At 51.4% G+C, this 13,220-nt stretch overlaps 1 protein-coding gene across 1 annotated transcript in view; it reads right to left on the bottom strand.

The window, feature by feature from the left end:
* Positions 1 to 13,220, bottom strand: part of GALNT9 (polypeptide N-acetylgalactosaminyltransferase 9) — a 110,097-nt gene that overhangs the window by 32,535 nt on the left and 64,342 nt on the right. The window contains exons 6-7 of the mRNA XM_047761974.1: positions 12,540 to 12,737; positions 3,211 to 3,328 (exon numbers count right to left, since the gene is read on the bottom strand). Of these exons, the coding sequence (XP_047617930.1) occupies positions 3,211 to 3,328; positions 12,540 to 12,737 (316 nt within the window). The remainder of the gene's footprint in view (positions 1 to 3,210; positions 3,329 to 12,539; positions 12,738 to 13,220) is intronic.

Below are 13,220 nucleotides of genomic sequence, written 5' to 3'. Positions count from 1 at the left end.
CTTTACTCTTATCTATGAGAATACGGGTTCAATCTCTGGCCTCGATCAGTGGGTTAAGTATCCGGCGATACTATAAGCTGTGGTATAGGTCACAGACGCCACTTGGATCCTGTGTTGCTGTGGCTGTGGCGTAGGCCAGCAGGTGAAGCTCTGATTCGACCCCTAGCCTGGGGACTTCCAAATGCTGCAGATGTGGCCCTAAAAAGACAAAAACAAAACAAAAAACCCTTCTGTTTAGCAAAGAAACCCATCAACAAAATGAAAAGGCAACCAGTGGAATGAGAGAAATAATTGTAGATTATAAGTCTGATAAGGAGCTAATATCCAAAATATATAAAAAGAACTCATTTAATTCTATAGCAAAAAAATTATAACACTCCAGTTAAAAAATGCACAGCAGAATCTGAATGGCCATTTTCCCCGAAGACATACAGATGGCCAGCAGGTACATGAAAAAATGCTCAACATTACTAATCATCAGGGAAATGCAAATCAAAACCACAGAGAGATATCATCTCTCACTTGGCAGAATGGCCATCATCAAAAAAGAACACAAATAACAAATGCTGGGAATTCCCACTCAGTGGGTTAAGGATCTAGCATTGCCGTGAGCTGCGGTGTAGGTTGCAGATGTGGCTCTGATCTTGCGTTGCTGTGGCTGTGGCGTAGGCCGGCAGCTGCAGCTCCGATCAGATCCCTAGCCTGGGAACTTTTATATGCTGTGGGTGCGGCCCTAAAAATCAAAAAAAGAAAGAAAGAAAGAAAGAATAGAGAGGATGTAGAGAAAAGGGAGCCCTTTTACCCTTTTGGTGGGAATGAAAATTGGTGCAGCCACTAAGAAGAACAGTATGGAGGGGCTAAAAACTAAAAATAGAATTGCCATAGGATCCAGCAATTTCATTTCTGGGTATAGATCCAAAGAAAACAAAAACACCAATTGGAAGAGATATATACATCCCAACGTGCACTGCAGCCAAGATACAGAAGCAACCTAAGTGTCCATCAACAGATGAATGGATAAAGAAGATGTACACACACACACACACACACACACACACACATTACTCAGCCATGAAAAATGAATTATTGTCATTTTCAACAACATGGGTAGACTTCAAAAACATTATGTGAAATACGTCAGACAGAGAAAGATCAACACTGTATAGTTTCACTTATATGTAGAATCTAAACACTAACCTCCCCCCCCAAAAAAAAACCCCAAAGAAATATAAGCTCATAGGTATAGAGAACAGAGTGATGGTTGCAAGAGGTGGGGGGCGGAGTGAAGGCTGGGAGTAGGAGAAACGGCTGAACTGCTTTTTTGTAAGAAAACAAACACAAACAAACTTTTATTTTTCTTTAAAATAAAGAGGTATCGAACCATTTTTTTTTTTTCTCTCTCTCCACCAAACTCTCACTGACAGAACAGCTGAGCACTTAAGCAGAGGGGAGGCTCCTGTGGGACCGTGACCTCTGGGAGCCCTGGGCTAGAATGATGGGTTCTTCCCAGGCCACCACCCCAGCCTGCCCGCCAACCATCTCCCGGTCTCAGTGGCTACCTCTCCCCACCCTGCCTGCTATTCAAGCCAAGTAGCATCAAGGCATCTTTGACTCCCGTGTGCTCCCATCTGATCCAGCAAACCCGTGGGTGCTTCCTTTAGGATGCATCAGGAGTGTGTAGGATTCGAACCTCTCCCTGGGCCAATCCATCTCACCTACCTAGAGTATTCCAGATACCCTGGTCTCCCTTGCTTCTGCCCTGGCCCACTCCTCCCTAGAATCCCTGAGCCCCCAAAATCCCCCCAAAAGGCAAGCCAGCTTGAGCCTCCATCAAAGCCCCAATGGCTCCTGCCTCACTCTGAGCAGAGCTGGACTCTCCCCACCACTGGCCTCCTTGCTTCTGGAGCTCAATGGGCACCATCCTGCCTCAGGACCTTTGCATCTGAAATTCCCTCTGTCTGGAACACCCTTCCCTACCCCCATCATCCATGGCTCCCCCAGAGCACCTGAAGGTTTTTCCATGGACGCCCCTTCTGGCGAGGCCTTCCCTGACCACTCTGTGTAGGTAGGGAGGGGGGGCGGAAGGCAGTTTTAGCCTTCCCCTCCCGCCCCCTCCGGAGGCTGAGCTGGTCTCCTCCCTGCCTTCCTCCTCCCTTTTGAATTTCTCACTAAGCAGCGCCCTCTCTCCAGGCAGGATTTTCATCTGTTCTCTTCCCTCTGTAGCTGCGGGTCTGGCAAACACACAATGCTCAGAGTGCATGTTAAACGAGGTCCAGCTCCCTGTGGGAAACACAGATCTGGGGAAGGGGCTGCAGAGGGTCTTGGCTGGGATCTGACCCAGAGGCTGCTCTCTGAGCATTCAAGATCTCAAAGCCCATATGCATCGTGTTCGGGTTCTGAAGATGCTCCCCACACCATGTCCAGGGATGGCTGGTCCCGTCCCGGTTGCAACATTCCTTGAAGCACCGAGTGAGGAAGTGTCCTGCCTGGTGGGGCTGTAGCCGAACCTCAGTGTTGGGCGCCCAGGAGAACGAGGTTGGCCAACCTAGAGGCCCTGACTTACAACCAAGAGTCTTCCAGAACTTTCCATCATGTCTCCATGCATTTGAAACCAGGAGGAGCCTCTGGGGTGGAGGGAATGGCATGGGAAGGAGGGGCTACAGCTCAGTCAGCCCTGGACCAGCTCAGGGCCTCCCTCAAGGTGCCTGGTGACTATGGCGGGAAGTATGATGCAGCCCCATATTGGGGGCCTAGGGCCTCTGGCCCCTCAGAGCTGAGCCCTGCTTCTGCCCAGTGAGGCTCTGGGCCCCCATCCTGCCTCTCAGGAGCAGCCACGGGGGCTTCAGATGCCCACAACCCCCACCTGCACCCTACATTCCACATCCACCAAGACAAGGCCTCCTATGTGGGAGGCCCAGCTTTTATAGCTTCCAACCCCACCCCATCCCAGCCCATAGCTTAGTGTAACAGCAACAAAGCAAGTGACTTGAGAAGTAAAATAGCACGTGAGATACAATCTTTTGTTACCATATTCATATTGTTTCCTGGTCCCATTGCCATAGGGTTTCTTATATTGACCCAAGTTTGGGGTCTCCAGTGCCCTTGACTACTAATAAGCAGCTCACCGACCAGCCAACCCCAGCTCTCAACAGGCCTCCCTGACAAACTGTCCCCAAGAGAGGCCCTGGTGTCCTGCACGGTGACACTTACCCTCATGCCCAGCTCAATGTTCTCCCCTCCGTACACCTCCATGCCCGGGTCCAGCAGCCCGATGTCCCCAAAGTACTCCCGGTCCACCACGAAGGAGCAACCGATCATGGCTGGGGTCCTGGCGGGAAGCAGACGGCGCGTGAGCTGGCCTCCGACTCTGGATTTCAGAGTGCTGAGCACAGCCCGGGTGGGCCTGCCACCCTCTTCCCACACCTCCTCCCTGTGCTTCTCTTCTCTGCTTGGTCGCTGCCTGGGGCTTTGGACATAGGCAGGGCTGCCACGGGCTTGTCTGTGCATCCCTCAGAGCCTGGCAGGGCACCACAGCCACAGCAATGTAGGATCTGAGCCACATCTGTGACCTATGCTACAGCTCAGGGCAATGCCGGATTTTGAACCTGCTGACCGAGGCCAGGGATTCAATCTGAATCTTCACATGGAGTCTATGTTGGGTTCTTAACCCGCTGAGCCACAACAGGAGCTCTGACATATTTTTTAAACGTCATGAAATCTTGCCTTGTCCCCAGCAATTGTATGTGTAAGATCATGAGTGGAAGTGCTAATTATATTTTCTTCTAATATGTTTTAACCATCAGTCAGTGTTTGCGTGCCCTCTGGGAAGTGGTCCATGGAGCCATGGTGGTCAAAGCAGAATGTGACGAGCCGAGGGGCGGAGAAAAGTGGACTGTATCACTTAGAATGGAGTTGCACATTCTCTCATTTGTTCACTCACGATAAACTCACATCATGAATTTAGGAGGTTCTGAGTGCCTATTAGTTGGGGGGGATAAAAAAAGAGAGAAAGGAAAAATAAAAGAAAAATCTCTGTCTAGCAAAAAGTAAGTACAGTCTCTGTTTTTTAAGAAAGCAGGACCTTCGGGGAGTTCCCGTCGTGGCACAGGGGAAATGAATCTGACTAGGAACCGTGAGGTTGCGGGTTCCATCCCTGGCCTCAATTGGTGGGTTAAGGATCCGGCGTTGTCATGAGCTGTGGTGTAGGTCACAGACACGCTCAGATTCCGAGTTGCTGTGGCTATGGTGTAGGCTGGCAGCTACAGCGCCAATTTGACCCCTAGCCTGGGAACCTCCATATGTCGTGGGTGCGGCCCTAAAAAGACAAAAAGACCAAAAAAAAAAAAGAAAAGAAAAGAAAAAGAAAAGAAAGAAAGACAAGAAAGCAGGACCTTCCAAGCTTTTGATGGAAGAATTTGCCTCAAAACAGAGCCCTTGTGGGCTGAAGGCTTAGTTTCTTCTGAGCTCTGAGAAGACTAGCAAAAGATCCTTGTGGTTGCCCAAGGTCCCTGAGGCCACTGCAATGCCAAGACTGAAGGCTGAGGCTGTTCCCTCCTCTGCTAGTGCCTCGTGCCTGCCCACTGCTCCCACAGGTATGAAATCTCACTCTTCAATGAAAACACAAAAAACCGTTCTCAATCACAACTTAAAAGAAGCTTTTCTGCTCCCAGTGACTGGAAAGTCAGAAGCAAATGGCCATGAATTGTCCGAGAGTAACAGAAGCATTAAAAAGCAATTATCCTTTTATTTGTATAAAGATTCAATTTGTTCTGTCATTACATTTGGGCCACAAATCTAACGGTAACGAAATTTTAATGCCATCTGTGACGTTTCAACACAAGAGTTTGACGGGGTGAGTTATAGTTCACCGACAAATAACAGATATGTCTCTGTTTTCTTAACAACACAAAAATCTCAGGGTGATCTCTGATGAATTGAACTGCCAGATCCCTGCCAAGTCTATTATAGCTGGTAATGATTTTTTTATTATTGCTCAGAGTTCCAAAATAAACTTAAACTCGTAAGGCGACAGCCGCAGAATCAGCTGGCACTGAATTTATTTGCATGAGAATTCTTGCTGTGATTACAGAAAACAGCAAGGGCCCAGGAGTTCTCAGGGTCAGCTGGAAGGGGAGAGTGGACGACAGCTTGTCATTGTGGCATCTTTACATCTGGGCTGAGAGGCAGCATGCTGGGATGCAGCGTGCAGCGACTTGGCGAAGGATCCCCGCCAGGGTTCCTGCCTTGTAGAGGACACAGACATGTGGGCACACATGCATGCACAAATACACACATGCAACTGACATACAGTCACACACAGAGACATGGACACACAGACATCCATGCAATAACCGCCCCCCCCCCAGGACAGATACACACCCAAAAAACAGATATATGAATATACAGACACATACAATGCACATATATGGTCCCATAGGCATATCCTCAAATATATACACATACACACCCAAATGCACACAGACACATGCAGACACACATAATATACATATGCAATGCTCAGGAACTCCATATGCCATGGGGCGGCCAAAAAAGAAAAAATACATATACACAGGCAATACACAAAGAGAAACATACATGTGCACACACCGCCACACACAAACAGGGACCCACACCTGCAGTGAATACACACAACTACACAAGGACACACACCCAGACACCCACACATAGACAGTGTACATCTGAGTCCATGGCATTCTGGGGTTCCATATAAATGGGTGAGGATAATACGAGGCTCAGAAATGCATCCTTCAGCCTTTGGAGGGGTGACAAGGGAAAGAGAGTTGCCTGCTCTCGGTGTCTTGAGGAAGGACATGGCCTCTCGGGCAGGGCACAGCCAGGTGATTGGCACAAGCACAGGGAAGGCATGTGGGGAGGTGCACAGCCTCTGCCTTGCCGACCATGTGTAGCGGCGGGGGTGGGGCTGGGGGGGGCGTGCCTCATGCAACAGTGGCAAGTTTGTGTTGAAACTGGTGTGGGTGGGCTCGACCCTCTTGGAAAAGCCTGAAGCCATGAATAAAGAGCCAGTTGCACTTCAGCATGCTTTGAGAGGCCCCGCTGTGCAGAGATGCAATGACCGACAGTCCGCCCCAGCTGTGTGCGAACTGGCTGCGTGTGAACCAGCTGTGTGGCCTTGGGCAAGTCACTCAGCTTCTCTGTGCTCAGCTTGTCTGTGCTCAGCTTGTCTGTGCTCAGCTTCCCTGCCCTGAACACGAGAGGCAGGACCATGCCTCCCTCTGAAGGCTGCGGTGCAGATGAAAACCTCAAGGAGGAGTATCTGGAGCCTGGGAACCGTTTGCTATTGTGATTTTATCCCCTAATTCCACCACTGGCATTTATCCTAGGAAACTAATCTGAAAGCTCTTTGCACAAAGCTGTGTACCACAGCGTGAGTTAGAGTGGCAAAGGGGAAAGCAACTTAGAGTCCATCAGAGTAGACGGCAGAATGAACTTTGAGGCAGCCCTTTGACGGACTGTGACCTACCCAGCAGGTGCTGCGCTTATCAAGACCACCCAGCGCCACGGGAAGAGATGCTTGAGAGCCGTTAAGTGAAAAATCCAGGAGAATGTCACTATCCTACCACTGTGGCCAGCGAAGCCGTTACTTAAGAGTGAGTGTGTGCAGGTCTATGTGTGGTTTTGTGTCTGTGTGTGCAGATCTATGTGTGGTTTGTGTGTGTGCATATGCACAGATGTATGTGTGGTTTTGTGTGTGCATAGATCTATATGCGGTTTTGTGCGTGCATGTGTGTGTGTATGTGTGCCTGTGTGTGCATGAGTGTCTATGTGTGGTTTTGCATGTGTGTGCGTGTGTGTGTAAGCGTGTGTCTGTGTGCATGCGTCTGTCTCTGCGCTCATCTCTGTGCATGTGCGTGTATCCACGTGTGACTTCATTCTCGTGTGTGTGAGGGCACATGTGTGACTCAGGCCCTTGTTCCACACTTTCCTGCGTGGTGGGGGACATGGGGGCTGGGAGTGGGCCCCTCGGCCCAACTCTGCAGGGTCCCCCTTTCCTTCCAGGCTCCTCTGGCCTCACTGGATGCTGACTCACACCCACAGCCCCTGCACCATCCACTGGACACACTGGCATGCATCTGGACACCCCCAGGGGTAGGGGTGAAACCTGGCTTGGGTTCCAAGGCCCTGGAGAGATGCAAGCCAGGTGTGTGTAGGGCTGTAGCTGCCTTCCTGGAGGCAGCACCCAGCACAACTTGGCTAAGATGCCTGCACACCACTAGGCAGCCCGAACTGACACAGGAATGGGAGCAAACACGCTGCTGGTCACGAGTCCTGTTGACCTCTGACCTCATTCAGGACAAAAAAATCTCCATTTCCTTTTAGGGCCACACCCACGGCATATGGAGGCTCCCAGGCTAGGAGTCGAATCGGAGCTGTAGCTGCTGGCCTATACCACAGCCATAGCAACCAGGGCCACATTTGTGATCTACACCACAGCTCAAGGCAATGCCGGATCCTGAACCCACAGACACTATGCTGGGTTCTTAACCTGCTGGGCCCCAATGGGAACTCCCATATCTCCATTTCAATGACAGGGCTCGCCCCCTGCACGTAGGACCCCGGGCCCATGCCGGGCCTGCCAGCCCCTGTTCCCTCTCTCCACGTGTGCCAGGAGCTGTCTTTCTTCTTCTCTCAAAACGTGGATGCTCCCCCCACAAGTCTAAGCCTTCCAGTTTTTTTTCACACTCTTCTTCTTCCTCCAGATTCAAGGATAATGAATGGCAGGGAAATGTCCTAAAATAAATCTTTAAATGCCAGCCTCTCCCGGGCTGAGCCATCTTCCACACAGGCTCTGGGGGTGTGCGAGCTGTGTCCTTCAGGAGCAGGGCAGTGGTCTTCCCCCAGGTTCGAGGGAGATGAGAAACCCCAGAGCAGGTTTCAAGAGAGACCCTTCCGGGCCCATACGCTGGATGCACGGAAGTGGTTTTCCCAGCCTGGGGCCAGAGTCTTGTGATCTGCTGGGTGAGGTGCTCTGCAAAGGGTTGTCAGGAGCGCTGTCTGCAGGTGCTGGGTCAGGGGCTTCTTCTGTGGGACCTGCGATTGTGGGGAGGTTGTGCAAAGGCCCTGCCCTGAGAAGGTGGAGAGGGGACTGTCATCTGGATAATAACTTTGAAGCCAAGGACCTAGAGACTGCCCTGCAGCCCTGTTACTCCCGACCCTCTGGCAAGAAGGCTGTGCTAAGCGGGCTGTTGGGAGTGGTGGGGACTGCGGTAATATCCCATCCAAAAGATAGGAATCATTTCAGCCCTTGCAGATCGTCACCAGGCAGGAATTGGGACCTGGGTTTTCCAGAATCTTAGGTATTGATTTCATATCAAATCTCATTACGGGTAAACTTGGTTCCAATTTTAAAATCTCAGCGTTCTCCTTGTGGTTCAGCAGTTTAAGAATCCAACCAGTATCCATGAGGATGGGGGTTCGATCCCTGGCCTCGTTCACTGGGTTAAGGATCTGGTGTTGCCATGAGCTGCAGTGTAGGCCACAGACGTGGCTCAGATCACACACTGCTGTGGCTGTGGCTTAGGCAGCTTTGATTTAACCCCTAGCCTAGGAACTTTCATATGTCACAGGTGTGGCCCTAAAAAAAAGAAAAAAAATCCCTAATTATATCTGTAGACCCTTTTTCCAATTAGGTCGTCTTCCTGGGTTTTGGGGGTCAGGAGGTGGACAGAGCTCTGGGGGGTCATCATGCCACCTGCTACATCCAGTTTCCATCACAGCCTTCTTAAAAACACCCCAAATATCTTTGGGGGACACAAGTTCCTGCACATCCTCCCTGTGGGATGTGAGCCCAGACTTGCCCCTTGTGTGAAGGTCACTGTGTCCTTGAAGGACCCCTTCTCCCAACTGCCTCCAGCAAAGCCACAGGCAGGGGTTGGCGGTCAAAGTCCAGCCACAGCCACCTCTGTCCTGGAGACTGACTGTAGGTGGGGGATACCCCGTCCGCAGTGTTCAGAGAGATGTCTGGGCTTTTCCGCTGGTCTCTCCTCTGACTCAGCAGGTGCCACCCGTCTTCCCAGAGCCACCTCTGTTCACATTAGCTGGCGCTCTTCTCTGTTGCTGGAAACACCTAGGTCCCCACTCAGAGATGCTAAATTTAACTGGCAAGCAGCTTGGATATAGGAATTATTTCTTTTGGGTATGTTTTAAAATTCTTTTTCCCCCCTCTTTTTGGCCACACCTGCTGCATGTGGAAGTTCCTGGGCCAGGGATTGAACCCGTGCCATAGCAGTAACCTGAACCAGAGCAGTGGCAACGTTGGAGCCACAAAGGAACTCCTCAAATTCATTTTAAAAAATCACCTTAATGGGGCTAAATGTACCCCAAATAGGATACATCCATTGATAGCATGTGGTCTGAGTAGTCTGGCTGATGGGTATGCTGGGGGAGCCCTATCCAGTCTTGTCCAGATGGAGAGCGGGCCCACCTCCAGGAGCCCTCCCCACCCCCACCTCCCCTACCAGATGCCTGTGTTCTCTGACTTTTCTGTGCTCTTTCATGTCTGACTTTTTTGCCTCTGCTTCATCATTTTGAGTTTCACCCACATCATTATGGGTTAATTGTTTCCTTTCAGTTCTGAGAAGTATCCCATTACACAGATCATACTTCGTTTATCTATTCACCTGCAGATGGACCTTTGAGGCCAGTTCAAGACTGTCGTGAATAAAGTTGTTGCTACAAACATTTGCATCTGTCTTTGCGTAGACGTATGTTTTCGTTTCTTTTGGGCAAACACCTGGGGTGGAACAGCTGGTCCCACAGGAAGTATTTTTACCTTTACAAGAAACTGCAAGTTTCCAAAGCGGTTTTGCCCACATGTTCTCCCACTAGCCACACTGAGAGTTCTGAGCACTCTGCATCCTTACCAGCCCTGGCACTGTCGGTCTACCTGGCCATTCTAGGGGGGGTGCAGGGCCCCCCACCTCGGCCCTGTGTTTCCTGGGTGACTCTGTGGTGGGTGTCTTTCCACGAGCATGTTAGTGTTTTGTCCACCTCCTCATGTGGAGTATCTGTTCAAGAGACTTTGCCCCACCCCTTTTTTTTGGCTGCACCCATGGCATATGGAAGTTCCTTGGCCAGGGATCAAATCCAAGCTGCAACTGCGACCTATATCACACCTGCAGCAACACTGGATCCTTACCTGCTGGGCTGGGGATTGAACCCGTGCTGCCACAGAGACAATGCCAGATCCTTAGCCCACGGGACCACAGTGAGAACTCCTGCCTTCGCCCATTTTTTTATTTGGGTTTTGGCATCAGGGTCTTCAAACACTCTCCAGGTGATACAAATAAGGAACAAAGTTTGAGACATCACGTAGTCTGGCCAGAGCATCCAGGCTGCCCTGAGACTTAATTTCTCGCTGGTCAGCTCTTTGCTAACAGAGTGCAGATGCCCAGAAGCTCCTCTTAGGGAAGAGAGAAATTTCAAAGGCATGACAGTGGATGTTCTTGGTCACTCGTGGACAGAGTGGCCGGTTTCAACAGGGAACACATCAGATTGTACAAATAAGGCAGGAGGGTGTCCCAGCCAAAGGCCCTGAAAGCCCAAACCTCTGTGGATCAGACCTGGCCAAGGCTCCAGGGGGCCAACACATCCTGGAGATGCACGTTTACTCGAGGGAAAAATACCTCCAGCCCACTGGGTCCCCTGGAGAAAGTGGTGGCCCCTCTAGATTTTTTTTTTTCCACTGCATCTGCAGCACATGGAAGTTCCCAGGCCAGGGATCAAATCAGAGCCAATTCTGGATATTTAACCCACTGTGCCGGGTCAGGAATAGAACTGGCAATACCATGGAGACAAGCCAGATCATTAACACACTGTGCCACAGTGGGGAACGCTAACCCCCCGGGATTTTTTTTGGCGGGGGGAGGGCTGCACTTGTGGCATATGGAAGTTCCCAGGCTAGGGATCAAATCTGAGCGCAGCTATGACCTACACCACAGCCATAGCAATGCTGGATCCTTAGCCCATTGGGCGAGGCCAGGGATTGAACCCACGCCCTCACGGACACGGACACTATGTTGAGTTTTTAACCTGCTGAGCCACTTGGGAACTCCCCCCTCTAGGTTTTGAAGCAATCATTTCCCAGGAGTTCAGTAGCCTAGGGAAGTCGAGAGAAGGGGCTTCAAACCACAGATGCTCAGTGGGTGACAGAAACGAAGGAAGCAAGAAGGTACAAGAAGAGTGACAGAGGAAGTATGAGGGCCGAGAGTCAGGGAGATGATAGGGAGGGGTGGGGACCACGACAACTGGATACCACACACTCTACTTAGACAATGGACAACATTTCAGCCTCGTGAGAATGCAGGCCGTTCCATTTTTCTGCAGATGCTGGATTGTGTATTCTCCCCCCCCCACCCCCCGCCTTTTTTTAGGGCTATACTCATAGCATACAGAGTTCCCAGGCGAGGGGTTGAATTGGAGCTGCAACTACTGGCCTACGCCACAGCCACAGCAATGCAGGATCCGAGCCGTGTCTGAGATCTACATCACAGCTCACAGGAACATGGGATCCCTGACCCCCTGTGCAAGGCCAGGGATCGAGCCTGCATCCTCATGGATACTAGTTGGGTTCATTGCTGCTGAGCCACAACAGGAACTCTAGGACTGCATATTCTTAATAGGTGAACATCTCTCTGTTTTCACATTTGGGAACTGATTCAAAACAAAAGAACTGCTTTGCAGGATGATCTCAGGGGATCTGATGAAATGCCTGGGTCTCCATGGTGCACGCACACCATCTGTGGTCTCCTGGTCTCTGCTCCCTCTGCTCGTGTTCACGACTCTTCACGGTACTGTCTCTGCCTGCCCGTCTGTGTGTCTGCCTCTCTTCCTCTCTCCATCTCTACATTTTGGCTCCTCTCTGCTCCCTGATATCTCTCGTTTTGCCTCCTGGTCTCCCCTGTCTCCAACGACTCCTGTTTCCCTCTGTTCATCTCTCTTTCTTGTTCCCTCTCCCTTTCCATGGTGTGTTCCCTGTTCTCTCTCCGTGTCTGTTTCTTTTTTCTCAGCCTCTTTAACTGGCTCTTTCTCTTTGGATGTTAGCTCTGTCTGTCTGTCTGTCTAGATCCCTCCCCAACCTCATCATCACTCAGGTCACAAACTGGGGCCAGCTCCCATTTCCCCATCATATCACCTGGGCAGCCCCTGCACCACCTGCATCCCATCATTTTTTTTTTTTTTCATTTTTGGCTGCCCCGCAGTACATGGAGCTCCCAGGCCAGGGATCAGGTCCAAGCCACAGTCCGAGCTAAGCCGCACCTGCAGCAACAACGCAGGATCCCCAACCCACTGCACGGCCAGTGTCCCAGCACTCCTAAGATGCTGCCAATCCTGTTGGGCCACAGCGGGAGCTCCCATATGGCTTTTATTTCCCACGTGGCACCAGGCTGTGGTTTTCTGCAGAGGATTGAAATCTGTCACTCCAGCCCCCCCCCACCCCCGATAACCCCTTGCTCCTAACAGAACAGGCCCTGCCTCAGTTGCCCCGGCAGCCGGCTCACCTGATGGGCGCCGCCTCATCGCCGCGGTCCAGCCAGTCCTGGGGTGGGATGATATACATGCACCAGAGGCCCCAGTTGTAGCCATGGGCTGCGCTGGCGTACTGCTGCACCTCAAACGTGTCATACTTGATGTTGTCGATGGCAGGCAGGACGATGCGCCGGTGGTCCTCCCGGATCCGAGAGAGGGCGGGCTCGGCCCTGCGGGGAGGCAAGTCCATGAGGAAGGGCATCCTGGGTTGTTCTCCAAGGAGCGGCCAGCTCAGCTGGAGCCGAGTGTACACACCTGAATGGTCACACCTGGATGGCTACATCTAGATGGCCACATCTGGACAGCCACACCTGGACCACTGCCTACAGAGGACTGGATCCAAGGGCTTTACGTCTGGAGGCCTCAGGAGTCATCTGAGCTGCAGAGCTGCCTGTCTGTGTCTCACTCTTCCTGAGTGCAGTCCATGGTTAACGACACATTGACACTAGGGATATAAAACCATCTGGGTCCGACCTCTGACATCTCTGAAGGGCCGTCCTAGCTCCTGAGCTCCCTGTGGGTCAAGTGAGTCTGTCACTGGGCCTGCTTCACAGCTCAGTCTCTCCCTCCAGGGAACTCACCTTCTGGCCCTCCTTCCCTGCATGGGTGGAAGGTACACTCATCTACAGGCATGAATTGAGGACCTACTATGG

Source organism: Phacochoerus africanus, chromosome 15 (genome assembly GCF_016906955.1).
Source record: "Phacochoerus africanus isolate WHEZ1 chromosome 15, ROS_Pafr_v1, whole genome shotgun sequence".
NCBI lineage: Eukaryota > Metazoa > Chordata > Mammalia > Artiodactyla > Suidae > Phacochoerus > Phacochoerus africanus.
This window is presented reverse-complemented; position numbering and strand designations above follow the sequence as displayed.